Source organism: Zea mays, chromosome 3 (assembly GCF_902167145.1).
Source record: "Zea mays cultivar B73 chromosome 3, Zm-B73-REFERENCE-NAM-5.0, whole genome shotgun sequence".
NCBI classification, from domain to species: Eukaryota; Viridiplantae; Streptophyta; class Magnoliopsida; order Poales; family Poaceae; genus Zea; species Zea mays.
In genome coordinates, this window is record NC_050098.1 from 16,645,456 (window position 1) to 16,667,148 (window position 21,693).

The window sequence follows — 21,693 nt, forward strand, 5'->3', positions numbered from 1 at the left end:
ATTGAATGATGGACTCTTGGATGAGGCACTGATGGATGTCTTTGTATTTGCTCTTCCTCATCAGTTACTTGATCAAGAGGCACTTCACCATCAATATTTTCTTGTTCATCTTCTACCACTGTTGGCATCCTTTGATGATTTTCTTCGTGGTTTGGATGACTTGAGGTTGATGGGTTTGCTTGGGTGGAGACATTGTCACTCACCACCCTTGCACCCACATCAACTACCTCATTGGTCATCCACAAGGTTCCTTCTTCATCATCCCTTTCTTGAGGTCTCACCTCACCTATGGCAAGTTTCTTTATGGCCTCACAAGGTAGTTTTTCATTTCCTGCAGTGTCATTAGAAACATGCCCTTGCGAGCCATTAGACTCATCAAATGTCACGTCTATCGCTATTTCAACAAGACCGGTGGAATTGTTGAAAACACGATATCCATGCGCATTTGATGCATAACCAAGCAAGAAACCCTCGTCCACTCTAGGAGCAAACTTTGAGCTCTTGACTTTCTTGTTAAGAATAAAACATTTACAACCGAATACTCTAAAATAATCAACTTTAGGTTTGTTACCAGTGAGAAGCTCATAGGCAGTCTTTTTGTAGATCTTATGAAGATAGAGGCGGTTGATTGCATGACAGGCGGTGTTGACAGCCTCTACCCAGAAGTTGTCAGGTGTCTTGTATTCATCCAACATGGTTCTTGCAGCTTCAATTAGAGTCCGGTTCTTTCTTTCCGCAACACCATTTTGTTGTGGAGTGTAAGGCACCGAGAACTCATGCTTGATTCCCTCTTCTCCTAAGAATTCTTCGACACCTGTGTTCTTGAATTCCGTCCCATTATCGCTTCTCACTTTCTTGATTTTGAGCTCAAATTCATTTTGAGCTCTCCTCATGAATTTCTTTAAGATTTCTTGAGTTTCACCTTTGTCACTCAAAAAGAAAACTCAAGTGAATCGAGAAAAATCATCAACAATAACTAAACCATACTTACTACCACCAATGCTAATGTAGGCCACAGGTCCGAAGAGGTCCATGTGAAGAAGCTCCAATGGCCTCTTTGTTGTGACCACATTCTTTGATTGATGTGGGACTCCATGTTGCTTTCCTGCTTGGCATGCGCCACAAACCCTATCTTTCTCAAATACAACATTTGTTAGTCCAATGATGTGATTATCCTTTTGAAGTTTGGCCAAATTCCTCATACCGACATGGGCTAGCCGGCGATGCCATAGCCAACCCTTGTCGGATTTTGCCACTAAACAAGTCTCAGGCGTCACTTTACTTGTTGTGAAATCAACAAGATAAAGCTTACCCTTCAAGCGACCTGTAAAGGCAACTGAGGAGTCCTCCCTTCTAAGGATTTTCACATCCACATCCGAAAATAAGCAATTATAACTTATTCCACAAAGTTGTGAAACGGACAACAAATTATAGCTCAAGGAATCTACTAATAAAACATTTGAAAGTGATTGTTGGTCAGAGATAGGAATTTTACCAATACCAATCACCTTACTCTTGCCACTATCTCCAAACACAATTTCTTGTGCTTCTTGAGTTAGTTGCAATGTATGAAACATGTCTTTCTCCCCGGTCATGTGATTTGTACATCCACTGTCAAGCACCCAACTTGACCCACCAGAGGAGTAGACCTGCAAAACAAGTTTAGGCTATACTTTTAGGTACCCAAATTGAATTGGGTCCTACAGTGTTAGTTATAGTCTTGGGTACCCACACACTTCTTTTCATGACTTTTTGTTTAGTGTAGGCACCCACATATTTCACAACTAATTTCCCTGAATCCCAAGTCAACATATAATCACAAAGATATGAGTGGGAAATGGGAGCATTAGATTTTTGTCCACTTGAGGATCCCACTTCCTTCATCTTACTCTTTGTGGAACTCAAGTTAACCTTTACCTGAGATGACTTGTCATTTGAGGAGTGGATCCTCCCCAAGGCATCATATAGAGTGGTTCCCTCTATGAACTTGGGGGATCTCCACCCCTTATGCACTGTGCTAGGGTTTTCCTTGGATGAGTTGAACCCAAGCCCCCTTCTACCCTTGTTGGGCTTAAGGGACTTGTACTTGGGTTCAACTTTCTTTAACCCATCATTGCTAGAGCATCTTTTCAAAATTTCTTTGACCTTCACTTGTGGGCTTTGCTTCCTTGCATGGTTAGTTAGACAACAAGAAGCATGATATTTGGCACAATGCTTGCAGGAATTATCATTAGAGCTAGACTTAGATTCAAATACTAAAGTGGGGGCATTGATGTTCTTGCAATTTTCAAGTTGCACTTGAAGTTCTTGATTTTGAACATTCAAGCTTAACATGCTTGATTCAAGTGCATTCTTTTCATTTGCAAGGTTATCAATAGAGGTTTTCAAGTTAGTTACTTCTATATCTTTATTGTGAATCAACTCTTGAAGCTCTAGGTTTCTTTCCTTTTCAAGGATAAGCAAGTCTTCTTGAGCATCAAGAGTTGCCTTTCTTTTATCTAGCTTTTCCATTAACTTTGTGATAACATTGTATCCATTTAAGCCAAATTCTTTAATCATTTTATTTTTCATGGCAATTTGATCATCATCATCATCATTTGAAAAATCATTACTAAATAAAGTTACCTTATCTCCCTTTGCCATGAGGCAAGTTGGAATGTAGGAGTCGTCTTGAAGGTTGGTGAAGAGTTGCGCGCTTGAGGTAGATTGGATGGCAACATTTGCCACCACTTCCTCTTCCTCGGAGCTAGAGCTCTCATAATCGGAGTTCCATTCTTCACCAATATGAGCTTGTCCATACTTCTTCTTCTTGAAGTATCCCTTGGTCTTGCCTCCCTTTTTAAACTTATCCTTCTTGTATTCCTTCTTGGCTTCTTGTTCCTTCTTGTTAGGACAATCCGCTATGAAATGACCGGTTTGGCCACATTCATAGCATGCCCTCTTCTTTCCTTTCCTTTGGAACTTGTCATTCTTCCTTACAAATTTCTTGAAAGTTTTGATGAACATAGCTGTGTCTTCATCACTTGAGCTATCTTCATCACTTGAGGTCTCGACCACTTTCTTTGCTTTGTGGTCTTTGCTCTTCTTGAGATTGTCTTGTTCATTTGTGATCAAGGCATGAGAGTCTCTTGTCTTGATGGGGGCTTCTTCGGACTCGTGTTGTTGAATTTTTGCAAATAGTTGATGAGGCGTCATGTCCTCATAATCATCACGATCCCTTATCATCCTTGCAAGACTTTTATCCTTCTCTTTATAAGCTCTCATGAACAATCTTGTGACCTTGGAGTCACTCCAATCTTCACTCCCAAGTACTCTTATTTTGTTGACCAATACCATCAATCGATCAAAGAGTGATTGGAGCGACTCACCCTTTGTCCAATCATACCTTGCAAGCTCACTTTCCAAAGCTTCAACTCTATGTCTTTTAGCTTTGGGATCTCCTTCATGTGACATTCTAAGAATGTTCCAAATGTCACGAGCATCTTCTCTTCCTTGAACTTTCCGGTATTCTTCCGGACAAAGACTTCCTTTGATTATGCTCACTGCTTGAGCATTTCGATGAACCTCTTGCATCATTTCCGGAGTCATCTCTTCTCCTTGGGCGGGCTTATACATACCTACATTAACAATCTCCCAAAGACTAGGATGCACACCGATTAAATGCGACTTCATCTTGTCGGCCCACTCATCATAGTTCAACTCACTAAGAGTTGGTAACTTTCCAAGTGGGGCGGAAGAGAAGTTGGGAATATAATTTCTAGAGTAATCGAATTGAACTTTGCTAAAGTCATTACCTTTGCTTTTGGTAGATGATCCTTCGGTGTTGAGACTTACCTTGCTCAATACCTTAGACACCAAAAGATCCACTAGATCGTCATTATAATCAAATGTTCCCTTACCTTTACCTTCTTCGGCCTTTCTTCTTGTTTCCTCTTCTTCGGCCTTTTTCCTAGCATCTTCCTCTTTCATTTTGAGGAACATTTTCTCGGCAATCTTCATGGCGAGGTCGAGGACCTTGGGGTCCACTTCCTCACCGGAAGATGTGACGGGGATTTCCTCGAGAAGAGGATCCACATGGTCCCGTTGTGTAGACATGATCGTTTCCTCACGCGGTTAAGCGTAAAACGAGGCACGAAGCTCTGATACCAATTGAAAGTAGCCTAGAGGGGGGGTGAATAGGCTACACCTGAAAATTTTCACTAAAAACTTCGAAATAGGTTAAATTAAAGTTGCACAGGTGCAAACCGGTTCAGTCGATTTTAATCACAACTGAACAAGTTTGAACCCACTCAACTTAAATTTAATAATCTATTGAACAAATTCGAAGTAGTAAAGAAAATAGCTAAAGATTTGCCCTACACAAGAACTACTTGAATGAATAATATGAACCAACCACCGAATATGAAATGCTTAACAAGAACACACAAGAACACGCGATATAACCCGAGGTTCGGCAACCACCACAAAGGTGTCCTACTCCTCGTTGAGGAACCCACAAAGGGCCGGGTCTTTTCCAACCCTAATCCTCCACAAGCCGACCACAAAGGTCAAGGCAATCTTCTTCTCAAATCTGCTCAAGGAGCGGGTGATACAAACTTCTTGGGGTCGTCCACAAATTTGGAGACTCCCAAGCAACCTCTAACCGTCAAGGAACACGAGGTTCCAAGAATAACAAATCCGCACACGGTTAAGTTTGCAACGAGCTCAAGAACAAGAGAATGGGAGAATCGAGATGAAATTGACAGCGAGTTCGATCGAGTTCACCTCACACCAAGGGTCCTTCAAATGATTGAAGGAGATGCGATTGCGGGTGTGAGAGGTGAAGTGAATGCTCTTGTTTGAGGGTTGGTCGGCCAAAGATTCGTGGGAGAGGCAGAAGTTAATAAGAGAGAGAGTGTGAGGGGGTATATAAAGGATCCCCCAAAAGCTGGCAGCCGTTGGGAGAAAGTGGGCAAAAACCGGTTGAACCGGTTTTCAAACCGGTTGAACCGGTTTCTACCAGGGGGATCCCGGTCCACTGGTCTACTCAGCCGGACACTGGACCGGTTTCAAAACCGGCTGAGTAGGGTCAAATTTCGGCTCAACTGGTTTCAGAAAAATATCTGCTGCGACTTTTCTGACAGCTCTGACTGTCAGACAGGTCAGAGCAGAGGTGGCAGGATGAACAGTACCAGAACCGGTTGAACCGGTTTCAGGACCGGTTGAACCGGTTTTGGGGGCTGAAACCAAACTTTGAGAATTTTGAAGAGAACTAAGGTGGAGACTTTGTGGGAAGTGAAATTTGTTTTTCTCAAGAGCATTCATGATCTGGGAAAAAATGATCTCAAAGGAGTTTTCAAAAGAATTGAACTTGGCTTGTTTCACAACTTACTTAACCGTCGCGGATCCCTCTTAATTGTACGGCGATTCCTATGACTCAAGAATTATAAACTTAGCACCGCCGTTGTTTCATAGCACTTGGAGCACGCCATTGGATGTGGAATTTTAAATCCGCTGTGCTTTATACTTTTATTATCGTAGGATCTGTGCTTCTCCTGTCTGTAGAAATACTGTGTACACACTAGGAGCAAACTTGTTAGAATCATAGTTTGTTTTGTCATTAATCACCAAAACCCTCAATTAGGGTTGATTGCACTTACAGATACACATAGTTGAGCCATTAAGTGGACACATTCTTGTTAATGAAATCGTCGAATCAAACACAAACACCTCACCTGCCATGCTTTCTACCCCCACCACTATGGTACAACGCCGAGGCATCTAAGTCTGAATGCATCCAGTCGAAGTCAGGCCCATGGCGTTGAGTCATTTCCTCCCCATATGCATTCTGCAAAGAAAGTTGGAGTTAGACACAAAACATGCAATTTAATTCGTAAATACAAACTTGTTTACCATTTTCTCCCTTACCGCCTCGCTGCATAGCTCATCAGGGTTCGCCGGATCAGGGCCACGGTGACCACGGACGTAAACCTCCATAAAACTTGGAGCAACTCCACTTTCAGCTTCCTGCATGAAAAAGAAGAGTTAAACCATATAATTTTCATAGATGTAACATACAAGTTTGATTTATATACTTACCATGCGGCGTGCGGTACCAAGGTGTCCATCGGCGCCGTACCTATGCCCCGGTCCTTCAGTGCCACGGTTGACACGGTGCTTGTTGGACTCTGCAATCCACTCAGGCGACGCCCATCTCTTAGCCAACCACCTCCAGGCTTCCATGTCCTTCACCAGCCAATCCACAACGCTCTCCAGGTACTGCTCCTCTGTGAGGTAGATCTCATTGGCCCCTAATGCTTTGCTCATTTTCTGCCCCTTTATCTTCTTGTAGTAGTAGTTGACGGCCGCGATGCGAGCATTGTACATGGCATCCTTGATGACCTTATCAGCGCACTTCCGAAAGTGCCTCTTCACACGTGCCCACTGAGCCTGATCGTCCTCGATGTCATCCGGCAATTGGAACCTCCCCTACATATCAATGGAGAAGTTAAGTTAAAGTAAGATTAGGAGAAGCAATAATTCAGTGAATTGCTTATATACGAAAGTAAACTCACCCAGAACTCGTCCCACACAGCCACCTGACAAGTCCTTCGTTTTTTTTCCGAACTTCCCCCTCCGCTACTGCTTTCCCCTGACTCCCCTGGCTGGACATAGTCCTTTAGACCCCAGTCAGCCCACTGCATAGCCGCGAACCTCTCGCCATTGAGCTCCACCATGCCAGGGTAGTAGAAGCGACAGAGGCTACCCAACACCACGTTTACCTTGGGACGTCTGCCTGTACCGTCCCAAGTCAAGTCTTCCCATGACCTACAAACATGTTCAACTGTAGATAAATTAATGTCAAACCACAGTATATGAAACAAATAATATGAAAATTACTGTATACATAGCTTAATTGATTAATTAAAAGAAACATACTAATCAAAAGTCATCCGCATCCGATGATGCTTCTTCGGCTCGTTGTTTATTCATACGCTCTTGATTTCGTTGGATCCTTACTGATCTTCTAACGACGACAGGTCGTTTGCGCTTTGACCTAGGTTCTTCAATTAAGTCGCTTGAATTGCAACAGAGATTTTCAAGGCCTTCTCCATTGGTCACATGGAATCGGTGAGCTATGTCTTGATTCGACGCCGCTTCTGGTTGAAAAACAGCGTCATCGTTGTCCCTGCTCGTATTCACGTAGTCAGCACTCTCTGGAGCGACGACTTGTGGGTTGACTTTGATTGCAACCCACCAAGCCCTAAGGCTTGGGTGAGGATATGGCAGGTAGTACACCTGTTTTGCCTGATTTGCAAGGACAACATCGCTCATACTGCTCGGAATCCTAGAGCTATGCTTCACCTCGACATTACCATACTTGTCGACATGAGTCCCACTATGAGCATCAAACCAGTCGCACTCGAAAAACACGACTTTAAGTTCCTTGGGGCCATCGAAAATCAACTCTACAATGTTTTGAAGAACACCGTAATAGTCCACTACTTTGTCATCGTCAACATATGAACTTGCCAACAAACCACTATTGGTGGTGGCTGCCAATGGTCGACTCTTCTCCAATTTCGCGGTTCGGAAGTGATATCCATTCACATCATAGCGAGTATAGTTCCGGACGGACACAGAGGTATGTGCCATTTGCTGCAAGTCCGGATGCACAGAGTTTTTGGAAACCTATACAAGGAATTAGTATATGCATTATATCTTCCAAGTCCAAAATTCAAAGATTAAGTATGGACAATGAGAGAACGACAATTACTAACATAATTACGAAACCACTGCACGAAGTTTGGTCCACCTTTCAACCCATCACGTCGAAGATTTTCTAATTGGATGGCCGTAGGTTTACTAGTAGATTTCCAACATTCTTCATCAAACATGCTGGACATATTGGAAACATGGAGATTACACACTATAGAAATTATGAGATGAGAAAATGGAAGTAACTATGAGGAAAACTTACTCGAACGCCTCCTGTGTGCTGTCAATATTGCTATACATATATAGCATTAGCGTGTTCAAATCTGATCCTTCAATGTGACGTACACTCCCTTTTCCAACTGCTTTACCCGGATTCGCAAAAATTTGAAGGGTGCTTTGGGGCGATTCATTTTCGACATGAAGTCGCACTGAAGGAGCAAACACATTGTTGGCTCGAGCGAAATACCTGGTTGAGAATTGAGATATCTCCTTAAGGGCAAAAGCCTCCGCAATACACCCTTCGACTCTAGCCTTGTTGCGAACAGACGCCCTGAGCTTTTTCAACGCCCTTTCTATAGGATACATCCACCTGAATTGCACTGGTCCGCCTACCAAAGCTTCCCAAGGCAAATGCACAATTAGATGTTGCATCACATTGAAGAATCCTGGCGGGAAAACCTTTTCAAATTTACAAATAAGAATTGGAATTTCTTTCTCAAATTTCTGCATCAACCTCTTCGATACCGTCTTTGCGCATACTTCCCTATAGAAGTAACTCAGCTCTGCAAATATGCTCCAAAGCTCATCCTTAAAATAGCCTCGAAACATCACGGGCATCAGCCTCTCCATAATAATATGGTAGTCATGGCTTTTCAAACCGATCAATTTACCGGTCTTCAGATTGACTGCCCGTTTCAGATTTGCCGCATACCGATCTGGAAATTTCAGATTCTTCAGCCACTTAAATATTTCTTTCCTTTCATCCGGCTTGAGGCAGTAATCAGCTCGCGGCCTACTCTCATGCCCTTTATCGCTTACTTTCAACTCGAGCATCGGCCTCTTACAAATTTCAGCCATGTCTTTTCTTGCCTTCATATTATCTTTCGTTTTATCAGTCACATCGAAACATGTGCTTATGATGCTTTCAGCAACGTTACGCTCTTGGTGCATCAAGTCTATGTTGTGCAGCATGATCAAGGCTTTTGCATACGGAAGCTCCCATATTGATGAAATATGGGTCCAGTTGTGGTCCTCCCCGTAGCCTTGGAACCTATCATTTTCTCCTTGCTTCAGACAAGCATGCCATGCCATTATCTGCGGTGCAGTTTGCCTCTTTGGTGGCCCATTTCTGATTTTGGCTCCACTTCTGAATGCAGTAAGCGAACTCCTGAAATCATGCTTGAATGGAGTCCAACGTCGATGAGCATCAAAGAATGACACTTTCCCACCATGCTTCAATCTGAATGCATCTGTATCATTCATACATATGGGACAGCACAACCGACCATGAACACACCATCCAGACCAATCTCCATACGCCAGCAGATCATGCACTGACCACAAATAAGCAGCGCGCATGGTAAACTCCTTTTCAGTATGGCTGTCATAAGCCTTCACACCTCTCCACAATTGTTTCAGCTCTTCAATTAAAGGGCGAACAAACATATTCAGCTTTGGCCCTGGATGCTCGGGGCCTGGGATGACTAGTGCAAGGAACATGAACTCTTCTTTATTGACCAACTCAGGAGGAAGATTATATGGCACAATGAAGACAGGCCAACACGAGTAAGGCTTGCACTGGTATTGAAAGGTGTGAATTCGTCCGTCGATAGACCAAGTCATACACTCCTAGGGTCGTTTGCAAATTCGGGATCAAACTCGTCAAATGCCTTCCACGCATCACCGTCCGACGGATGGACCATTATGTCTGGATCAGTGACGAGACATACACCATTCTTTGGCCACGTCATATGCAGAGCTATTTCCTTGTTGAGGAACAACCTTGAAAGCCGAGGAATGATGGGCAACCGACGAAGTTGCTTAGCTGCGACCTTCGTAACTACCAATTCACCCTCATCATTTGTCACCTCAACATATCTAGAAGCTTCGCAATGCTTACAACGGTCCAGCTTGTCATCCTCCTCAAAGAATAGCATGCAACTGTTGGGACACACGTCGATCTTCTCATATGTCATCCCAAGACCAGCCAACATCTTCTTTGCGAAGTACATATTCTTTGGCAACTTATGATTCTCCGGGAGAACCTCGCCCATCAGTTGGATGATGTCGTTGTAAGCACTGTTTGAAATGTTGTGCTTCGACTTTATCGCCATTAGTCTTGTGAGAGTCCCAAGAACTGACATCTGAGTGTGCTCGTGCAGTCTCTCTTCTCCCGCGGCGAGTAGCCGGAAGAATTCCTGAGCATCGCGTGGAAGCTGCCCCGGCTCCTCAGCGTTTATTTCAACATCCCTACCAAGATCATGCAACATGTCATCCATCCTATCATGATCGTCATCAAGTTCCACCTCCGCGTCAACGTGTCTAATAGACTCTCCATGCCGGTACCATACAAGGTAGTTCGGCATAAACCCACTTTTGCAAAGGTGTTTCTCCATTTCTTCCTTCTTCTGAGGCCACTTGTTCTCGCAGCGATTGCAAGGACACTTCACTAGACGACCCGTTGCATCTTTGAAAGCGTGCTCAAGAAAAGCCTTTGTTACACCCATCCATTCATTCGAATGTGCCCCATCCTTTCTCCACCCGTCATACATCACCCTCCGATCACCGTCCATTTCAAAGGCTAAACAAAAGACAAAGAAAATCAACGATCGTTTGTGGCTTAGGTGAACTCCCTATTAGGTAAAGGCCCTAAACCCACCCAAGAGTGTAGGCCGATGCTTGTGATTTGTGACGTGTAGCCTACGATTGCCGCGAAATTTCGGCAGCATAACCCCGCTGCTCTCCAAGCACACGCCTGAACATGGTGCGTTGGAGAACAACTGGGTTACACAACCGAAATTCCGCGTCAATTGTAAGGCACATGTCATAAATCACAAGCATCGGCCTACACTCTCAGGCTGTCCAAAATACGTGGACAATTCCGAAACGGCGAACCTCACAAGCCAATGTGACGTTCGCCATTCTCGAACGGGTGACGCATACGGTTCGCTACGGTTAACGATTAAAACTGAACTCTAAACATTAAAAAATATCTCGGAGATTAAACAAAAGACATCACCCTCCGATCACCGTCCATTTCAAAGGCTAATTAAACAAAAGATAAATAACATTCAAAAGACGGCACGCGCACGGCCGCGCGCACGGCACGCCACGGCACTTATTTACTAATAACTATATAGTAAATAATAAATGACCACATTAACCGAAATTACGAAAACAATGTATACCTGAGAATAATGTACGAGTCCAGCTAACGGTGGAGAAGGTCAAGTCGGAAGAACACCTATGTAAAAAAATTACTATTGTCAATAAAAAAATCGGTAGCACCTCCACTATAAAGTGATGTTTCTAAAACCTGCAAAGAAACAACAACACGATGGTTGCCAACACAGAATACTGCACGATAGCTACACTGGAACATTGGGCTTAACCCCTAATTCATGAGGGTACCCACTGATACTACACCTTAAACCTTACACCCAGTGATAGCAAAGACGCAGACACGCCACCAACCATGTACCGACAGAACGAAACCTAGCAATCTGCATGGGTATGGACATGGGCATCCCTGAATAGACCACAGACAGCAACACTACACACTAGCAGAGCCGGCCAGAGGCTACCCATCCATCCTGCAATTGCAACAATAGATAGCCTACATTTCGCCAGCGTAGCTCCCACAAACAATTGTCTATCCCAAAACCATTCACCCACCCCAGTAACCATGCCATTGCCAATTGCCGTCTGCGGTCGGACGCATGCAAAACCTCGGGTGGCGCTGCCCAATCCATCCCGAGCTTAAACCCTGTATGTGTGTACCCAGGCAGAGCAAGTGAGCAACGACGGGGGTGGAGATGACGTACCTCGGGAAGAAAGGCGGCGGAGAAGGCGACGTACGGATGTTGGATCCTTGCGGCGGCAGGGCGGAGCAGAGGAGGCAGAGGCGGATATACCGAGTGGTGGCGGCGGCGCAGCGTGCTCACGCGCGAGGGGAGGGCGGGCGCGCGGCGTGCAGCGGCGGCGCGGCGTGCTCGCGCTTCGAGCGCGCGAGGGGACGGCCGGGCGCGCGGTGTGCGAGCACGGAGGGCCGGGCGCGCGGCGTGCGGTGGCGGGCCGGACGCGCGGCGTGCGAGCGCGCGGCGTGCAGCGGCGGCGCGGCGTTCGATCGCGCGAGCGCGGAGGGCCGGGCGCACGGCGTGTGGTGGCGGCGGCGGCGCGGCGTGCGGTGGCTTCACGGCGAAAACGACCGAGCGAGAGAAACGCGCGAGCGAGAGAGAAGGTGCGGGCGCGCTGGCGGTTTAGGCTTTTTATTTTTGTCGGCCGCATTGGGGCCGACGAAAATAGTTGTTGTATTTTCGTCGGCCACCGTGGGGCCGACGAAAATGATTGACGTATTTTCGTCGGCACGGCACAGGCCCACGTAAATAACACGGATTGTCGTCGGTTACGAAGCCGACGAAAATATATTCAGTATTTTCGTGGGCCCGCCGACGAATATAGCTCCCGGCCCACGAAAATACTCTGGATTTTCGTCGGTGACGAGGCCGACGAAAATACCTTCCTTATTTTCGTGGGCCGGCCGACGAAAATATCTGGGCCCATGAAATTTTATGTGTTTCCTGTAGTGAAGTCTGATTTGTCAGCTTTAATGAACACTCCCGCATCATCCGCGTAGAGGGAGCATCGAAGCTTAGCCCCTCTAGGCAGTACCTGTCCCAGCAGTCCCTCGTCAGCAGCTTTCTCAATCATCCGATGTAACGGGTCCATTGCTAAAATGAAAAGGAAGGGGATAGCGGGTCTCCTTGTCGCACCCCACGTCTGTGTTTGATCGCGTTTGACCGCTGTCCGTTGATAATTATTCTTGAGGATGATGATCTCAGAATATCCGCTACCCAATTGCGCCATTTCAGGGAGAACCCACAGGCTCTTAACACATCTAGGAGATATGCCCAATTTAGGGTGTCGAAGGCTTTAGAGATGTCTAGCTTGACGAAGAGAGCTGGATTACCTTTTTTATGCAAATTCATAATCACCCTTTGCACGTATAGAAAATTGTCGTGAATTGATCGGTTCTGGATGAAAGCGTTCTGAGCACTGGAGATAATTTTGTTCATTCTTGGAGCTAGCCTATTTGCCATGATTTTTGTTATAATTTTCATGAAGCTATTGATCAGGCTGATCGGCCTAAATCTATCAATTATGTCTGCGTTTTCCCCCTTTGGTATGAGGATGATGTTTGCTTCATTGACCCGATGCAGGCTTTTGGATCTATGATGGAAAAATCATTTATTGCCATGGAGAGGTCATTTTTTATCAGCTCGAAGCAACTTTTGTAGAACAGCCCGATGAATCCGTCCGGCCCGGGGGCCTTTTCAGATTGAAGCCCCATCACAACATTCTTTATTTCACTGTCATCAATCAAGTTGTCTAGCTCAGATAACTCAAAAGGGGTGTACCCCAGATGGTCCCAACGGACAACACTGCTCCTCCTACCTGTCGTGCCTAGCACCTGGCTAAAGTGATGTTGGACCTCGTTCATTTTGTCTTCCTGACTCGTCAGCAGTGTGCCATTACTCATTAATGATCTGATTAAATTTTTCCGTCTTCTGTTATTGGCTGTCATGTGAAAGAACTTAGTGTTAGCATCGCCCAATCGCATCCAAGTAAGCCCGGAGTGTTGTCTTGCTCGTGCCCTCTGTGCGGAGGCCATATCAAGAATCTTGGTTTTAAGAGACCTCCTGAATTCCTATTCTTCAAAGGATAGTTGTCTAATCTCTTGCGCTTTTTCCAGGAGAGTGAGGATGATCTGAATGATGGCCATCTGCACTTTGAAGTTGCCAACAGTGTTGCGCCTCCAGACCAAAAGAGCCTTGGTTGTGCGAGACATCCTTACATGAAGTCGAAGGATGGCATTATCAGTGTTCACTGTAGAGTTCCATGCTTGATTGACTACCTCATTGAACCCCTCAATCTGAGGCCAAAAAGATTCGAATCTGAACCCATGGTATGGGGAACCCAAAGAGTGGCTTTGCATTATAAGAGGGCAGTGGTCCGACGTCATGGTGCACATGGAGCGAAGGTCAGCCGAGGGGAATAGGTCGTGCCACTCTGTTGTCGCTAAGAATCTGTCAATCTTAGTCATGGTTGGGTTAAGTTGTTCATTTGACCAGGTGAATGCTCTATCGGTGAGCTCTAGCTCTAAGAGGTGCAGATCATCAATCGTGTTATTAAATTGTCTCATGACTCTTCTGTTGACTGACCCTTTGTTTTTCTCCCTTGCTCTCCTGATCATGTTGAAGTCACCTAGTAATACCCATTATGGTTTGACCACGGTTTGGATGTTACGGAGTTCAGAAAGGAAAATCATTTTTTTCATTGTCCAGCTGGGGCCCGTAAACCCCCGTGAGGTCCCAAACCTCCTCATGTGATCTAGAGCTGATCCTGACTGATAGAGAATATGCTGCTGAACATGGTAAGAGAGCCATGTCAAAGAAATCTGAATCAGCTGCGATAAGGATGCCGCCCGAGGCGCCCAGAGAAGGCAAGTGAAAAGATTGATTAGCAAGCTTGGCGCCTACAGTTTCCTTTAATAAAACATTGGACCAATTCGAGATCTTTGTCTCTTGTAGGCAAACAATGGAAGCACCGGTGGACAGAATTGTATGTCTAACACTTTCTCTCTTCGCGTGGTCATTTAGCCCCCGAACATTCCAAGAAAAAATAGCACATTTTTGATTCATAAGGTAAAAACTACCACTCCACTTAAAACGGCACGCTGCCACCACACATGAAGCAGCAGGAGAGCCTGCTGTAATAACCTAACAGGAGGTAGAACCTTCAAACAAGGGTTCGCCGAGCAAAAACACAGCCCGACCCTAACCGACAACCTGAAAGTACAACAGAGATACACAAGCATGCTGGGGGACCTAAACCAGCGCCCAGAAGCAATAACGCCAGCAGAGATACAACCGCTCCGAGAGAGCCTGACCATCTGAGAACACATTGGTCACCAAAAGCACCACCAACCGGTCCAGACAAAGCAGCTCAGTTCTCCCCCACCTCGACAGCTTTGATGGCCGGCATCACCTTTCTCCCCTTCTTTTTATTCTTCGCTGTCTTCACCTTGTCTTGATTTAACAGCTCCATGATTGCATCCATTTGCTTCTTGGAGAGAGGCTTTGTGAGAAGGCTTGCCATCTGCTCAAATGACTCATCAAAGTTAGAACATTTTGAAGAACTAGTGCAGTCAACTTTTTTAACAGCCGAATTGTTAAGTTTGGCAAGTATGATTTCCTGGGCCTTGGATATTGCATCCCGGTTACGCCCGGTCTTAATGCATTTCTTTGCAGCCAGTCTAACACTTGATCTTCTAGTGATGGATTGCTTCTGAGATTTTAACGGGTGTGATTGCGGCGGGGATGAGATCAAAGGTGGCTCTGGTGGCTTGGTTATTGTCGCTATGAAGTCTATCAATTTGGTGTTGTCTGTCGGGACGTTCTCTGATCCGAGGGAAGGTAGATTTCTCACGGCTTCCTGATTGTCAGTTACGGCTGGATCGTGGGTGGCTGAGACACCTATCAGCCCGCCCAGATCGGCAGCAGGCATGGTGAAGTCAATAGCTCAATTATCGTTCACAAGTTGTAACTCTGAAAGCATAGTCTGGTGGCCAGATAAGATATTGGCCGGCCAAGCAGAGTTCGGTTCAACGCTAGGGCCACTCTCCAGGACACTGTCTAAGCAATTGGGATGTGGACACTCAATCGGATGGGCAGCTGGGCAGTGTTCAGTAAAGTTGTACTCATTTTGATCATGCCAAGGCCGGGGGAGCAAACAGGCACACTGTCTAAGCTTTTGTAAATTGTGGTGAAAACATTAGCAAGATCAACCGTATTGTTTACCTTGTGCGTGGAGGCAGTAGGGCCGTGCAGCGCAACCTGAACGTCAGCGGCCATCGAACCGGGTCTGTCTCCAACATCTTCAGATGGCCCATGGCACTCCACCTGCGGCCAAACAGCGGTAACAACGGGGTCTGCAAAAGAGACAGAGCTGACCTTCCCCTTGGGCACCCAGCGCGCTGACGACATCAAACCAAGACCACGACGACGAAAGGGTGTTGAGTGCCTATTCCTGTCGTTGGAGCTGTAGCAGTCATCCATTCCCCCCTGCATCGTGACGAACGCGCCCAACCAGAGAGGCTGCGATGTCGACGGTTGCCGCTGCGTCTGTCACGGTGGAAATCCCCATTATCATCATCATGACCCCAATCACGGCGCACCATCTCTCTTCCTCTGCAAGCTTCAGCACGTTCTCTTTTTTCGCCCACTGTGTCCGGAGCGCCGTAACTCCACACAAACTCCCTACGCTGCTTACGATTAGGCGGTTCCCCCTGGAACCCCTCCCACGGAGGAATGAGAGGTCCTCCACCACCTCAATGTGGTTGCGAAGAGTGTAGACGTGTCCAGCTTTCAGATCAGCAGGAGTATCGTGTTGGGCACCAACTAGAGTTAAGGGTGTGGTGACCGGTGGAAGTTCTCTGTCTGGTTCTAAAACCGTTAGCATGACCTTTTTAGGAATGTCACAAGGGTCAGAGCACCAGGCCTAGAGATCAAAAAACCTAGTACGCTCCCTACGCCTTGTGCGCTCTTGCACATAGTGGATTGCGCAGCTCTTGCCCAAAGCCTTTGAAGCCACTTCTTCCCCCCAGCAGTGCACCGGGATCCCTTCAACACGAACTTTAACTCTAAATTCAAAGTTTGTCCTCCTAGCATAGCTGTCCTCCGACCAATCACGAAAGTGGAAAACCCGGCCACGAAACGAGACTGATCTCCTATCCAATGCCCACTGTTTCGACCTTGGGTCCGAGAAGACAATAAAGAATTGCTCCGGAAAGTGCTTGACTAGTTGGTACTGACCGTGGTGTAGATTGAACTTTTCCCTCAGCATATAAAAAAGGATATGAGAATAGTTGTGAGATGTGAGATTTGTATATCCTTCGCTAAAAAATAAAATCGATACCTCGACGTGCTAAGAACATGTACAAGCTGAGACTTTATAAGATAAGACACAACTAAGAGACTGTATAATATAAACTTAAAACTATAAATTATAAATGTAATTAAAAGACAACATGTATAGAGAGTCGTAAAGAGACGGTCTCTTTGCGAATATTAAATGAGGTTATACATACCTTAATAATGCAGTGGAGGCCTCGCGGGATAATTAATTTTGAAACGGCGTTTCGCGCATGGTCCCTGAGTGGATCGGTTGGCTGTCTTGCATTGCATCCATGACTCGCTGTCGTCGCGACCCGGCGGTGGCGTTTCCGTCTACGCAAATCCTACTCCGTAGTCGTACTCTACTCTACTGATCATCATCATCATCATCCATCCCGAAAAATCAAACAAAAATACGTAGGTGCTGATTGAGATGGCGAGAGAGATCGATGGGACATGAGCACGCCGCTCCAGCTACGGCATTGATTATGGCGAAGCTGACCGCGCAAACTACTTCAAATAAAACTACCCAACTGTTGCATCTCTTTCCTTTCTTTTTTCTACTACGACTAAACAGCTACGGAGAAGGATAAGAAAAAAGATTACTATTTCCATTATCTTTTATAACACACAATTTGGCATGACATAATTTTCGAAATTACACTTTTATGAATTTTGTTGTATTATTTGTCCTTATAGTGTCATGATAATTAGATGGTACATTTACCTATAAATCTAGCAGTATTAAATTTATATTATGGCAATTTAAAATCATTAGCTCAATTATTGATAAAAAAATTAAAACTTTAAATCGTAATATATGTGCGCGTCTTAGACCGGACATAGTTTTATTTATATTTAATAGGCTGCTACATATGTGTTTTTATATATCCTTAAGAGGCCAAACAATCTTAAATGTAACTAAATATATAAAGGATACTCATATTTATAATAGTAAGTATCATTAGATTAATTATAAAGTATAGTTTTATAATAAATATATTTAATATGTATAAGTGTACTAATATTTATGATATTAAATTATTTGCTTTGTCCAAATTAACATCAGCAACCTATAGCAAAGAATAGTGACAACTTAATTAAGGTTAATTTCTTATTAGTTATAGGAGAATGAGGAAAAATATTGTAGAAAATGCCAGGACCGGAGAAAATCCTATTGATACATTATTTGTTGCCCATGGAGGATATCTCTAGGTACAAATGGGGAAGATATATGGGGGATCTAATCTATATCTCATTTAGAGAGGCTTTCTAGCCGACAGATGTTTGCGGAGAATTTAGGGATTTATCTACTTATTAGGGCAGCGAAAACGGAAGTTAGAATTACGACACTTATCTATGGCTCTTGATATCATATGAAAAGTATTTAGGTATGGATAGAAAACCCTATTCATACGCTATTATTTGCATTGGCAGCTAGGAGACACTTATAGCTACATACTAGTATATAATGCTCGCGACACATAATTATATTTAATAACGATAAAAATAAATTTAATATTAAAGTAAACATATGATTCATATATCATATAATAAACTAATAAGAACAAAAATAACAACTTATTGTAGCCAAAAGGCCGAGAATGGTACGAGTTGAAGAAGTGTCCAACCTATTTTTTTATAGTCCGCTCAGTCGTTTATCATCCTTCATCTAGCGAGATGGAGTGACTTCCTATCATGTTATGTTTTAGTGGTTTCTCAACCCACTATAGTGTAACAGCCTATCTGTGGCAGCCAATTAGTAGGTGAGAAGTGGAAGAGAAGAACAGATCTACGTGCTTTGCACGTGACGTAGAATGCATGAAATTGGTGCTTTAAAGGAGTAGAGATGTAGAAGTGTCTCGGAGTGCAAGCCAAATTGACTAGATAAAATCCTTCTATATCTCTAAGATTGTATATATTTCTCCTTAGAGTTTGTATACATCTTCAATTATCTTTAACGATACATATCTTTGTTTTCAATTAAAAAAATAACCACAAAAGAGATAGAACGGGAATTCAAGACCAACAGTGGCATTAGGATGGGAATTTTCAAAAAGGTCATCTTGATAGGCTGAACTGTCTATTCTTTCAACAGCACCAACTTCATTCAGCGACATCATCTCATTCGAAAGCTGGAACAACTTTCGTTTAAATATTTGGAAATCTAACTGTACCTTCATTGAAATATTTGGAAATCCACTTTCGTTTAGTGAACAAAAGACTAGTGGCTGTTAGGATACCGACGGTCGGAATTGCAACGGGAACTTTCTGTGCTTATATATAGGCAGAGTATTCCTTTCTTTTGAATTCCGCGCAGAAAATAGAGAACGGCCGTCGTAAAATTTCAGCGGTCCTGCTAGATTTGTCAAAGTGGCAACAAGTGCAGAAGTTTTTTCATTCTTTTATAAGGAACCCCACAATATCAGCAAAGGATCCATCATCATCAAGCATGAACCCGGTCGGTGGTCAGTTTTGCCGCATGTGCCTCAATGGGTTCTGATCCAGCAGTCGAACCTACATGAGAATCAACAGCATGGGGAAAGAGCTCTTTTTTTTTACTTGTACGTAGTTTTTTGTGGTTGGAAATCCATGTTTGGCATGCGCCATGCCAAACTAGTAGCCGAAGTCGATGGATGGTACTACTTGGTACAGTAGTAATAAAGGCGGGCCCACAGAAAAGTTGCTCAAAGCGGTTAATCTTCGTCGCTCTAGTCGACGACTATTTAACAACCTCCACGGCTTGGCGCTACCGCCTTGCACTTTCACTCCCTCTCCCTCCCTCCCTCCCTCCCTCCGTCGCTCGCACCGGCAGGATGAGCTCCACGGCGGCCGACGTGCTCCGGGCGCTGCCGCCGATCAGGACGAATAAGCCACGGGCGCCGGAGCCGGCCTGCTCGTCGGCGGCCTCGTCGTCGCCGTCGCCGGTGCCGGCGCCGGACGCGGAGTCGGTGGCGGCCCCGCCGCCGGCGGAGGAGCAGAAGCAGGGGGAGACCCGCGGGCCGGAGGCCCCGCAGGAGGCGGAGCCCGCGACGCCGACGTCCGAGGGGAGCCTGCTGCGGCGGCCGGCCGAGTGCCCGCCGGCGCCGCGGAAGCCGGCGTGGGCGCCTCCGCCGCCGCCGACGCCCGCCAGCAAGCGCAGCAGGCCGTCCCCGCCCTCCTCCGCGGCGCCGGCGCCGGCGCCGGCGCGCCGGGCCTTCTTCCCCGTCGCGCGCGACCTCACCACCGTGTTCCGCGCCCTGGCGCCGCCCAAGAAGCGGATCCGCGCGGGCTGACGACGGGGGCGGTGGCGTTCTCCCTGGCGCGCAGCACGGGACGGGACCGGCGTGGCGTGGATCTGGTGCCCGGTCCGCCGTCGGCCGTCGCGACGCCGTCAGTCAGTCAGTAGGTGCGCCGCGCGGTCATGGCATGGTACAGGGCTCTCGTACAAATAAGTTCTGTTTTTTTTTTGGAGGGGGGGAGTGTAGAATTGGGAAAGAGGCTGTTGTTTATGCATGGGGGAGGATGAATGGGGGAATTGAAAGCTTGTAAAGAGAATTCCTACAGATTTGTTCGTTGTATTTGTTAAACTATACTTGCTGACAGTTGAAGAAAAACGATGAGCTTTTGCTCTATACGGGTGTAGTTTTGTGTTGCTTCTATCATGACCTTGGTTCGTGTGTCGAGTGCAGCGAAAAAGTTGGTCGGCAGCACAACGGCGCAAGGAGTGTCTGCAGAGGCAAGCGTGAGAATCTGCCATTCAGTCAGTAGTTGTTTGACATCGGTGGGGTTGGGCGGATGGATTTAACCCCAGGCTACTGACTGAACGGTTCGTTGGCTTCTCCCCTGGTCAAGTGGAGAGGAGGAAAACAAGGCAGGGGACGAAGCGTCGAGGACTGCTTCCTTCCTTCCTTTCTTCCTTCACATGGCGATCTGCCGGGTCCACACCAAAGATCCATTCACCACTAGGAGCAGGTGAACAGGAGGTTGCGAAGGGACTAAAAATATATATATGTGAGCAGTACTACGAGCGCATCCGAGGAGTATGTGTGTGTCCTGGACTCCTGGTCACCCCTAGGAGTAACGGCGGAGTATGTCCGCATTCCGGTGGGGGCATTATTTATTACTTGCATTGTTCGTCTGGTGTCGCCGTAAAATTAGGAGGCGATCAGTGGCAGGGCTCCAAAGTCAAAACGGGTGTGCATAGTAGTGTACGACTAGTAAGCCATTAGCGAAGCCCGGACGTTGGACGTCTCATGCAACCAAGGTAGGATTCCCGTTCCCGTTCCGTTCCGTTCCGTTCCTGGCGCACGGCATCACACGGCTCTGCCTCTGCCGCTGCAAGCTGTAGCGTGCGGGGCTCCCCGGGCAGTAAATAAATAAATAAAAAAACGGGACAGACGTGTTCCTGCTATCTGCTTCTGCTGTCAGCTCCGCTCCGTCGACTGCGACGGTGCGGTCTGTCACCTGTCTGTCTCTCTGTCGTCCGTGGCTTCCCTTCGGCTGCTGTCCCCAAACATTCCCAATATTCTCGACGCGTCTGACAGACGCAAATCTCCCCCTGCCGCCGCTGTGCCTGGCAAGTGGCAGCATGGTACTGGAGCAGTGGCAGTAGTTCGCCGCCCTTAACTGAGCCTGACAAGTGTCGGGTCGTCGTCCTGCTCGGTGAATAGTACGTAAAGAACATGCAGCCGCGTGGCGTGGCGTGGCATGCATATTACGGGGGAGTATAGCAGTACTACTTCTCAACGCTTAACTATTAGTATAGTACTTCTACTATAATTGCCTCGCGGTAACTGCTTTAATCAATGCTCTAACCACTAACCAGCCATGTCACACACAC

General features: G+C 46.0%; 1 protein-coding gene across 1 annotated transcript; it reads left to right on the forward strand.

The window, feature by feature from the left end:
- Positions 1-19,665: 19,665 nt before the first annotated feature.
- Positions 19,666-20,454, forward strand: LOC100383606 (uncharacterized). The gene has a single exon (NM_001176254.1). The coding sequence runs from the start codon at positions 19,688-19,690 to the stop codon at positions 20,144-20,146; it is 459 nt and encodes a 152-aa protein (NP_001169725.1). The 5' UTR covers positions 19,666-19,687; the 3' UTR covers positions 20,147-20,454.
- The last annotated feature ends 1,239 nt before the right edge of the window (positions 20,455-21,693 follow it).

Bases quoted from the DNA above. Each gene is read 5' to 3' on its own strand.
- LOC100383606 (NM_001176254.1), top strand. From the start codon at position 19,688: ATGAGCTCCACGGCGGCCGACGTGCTCCGGGCGCTGCCGCCGATCAGG.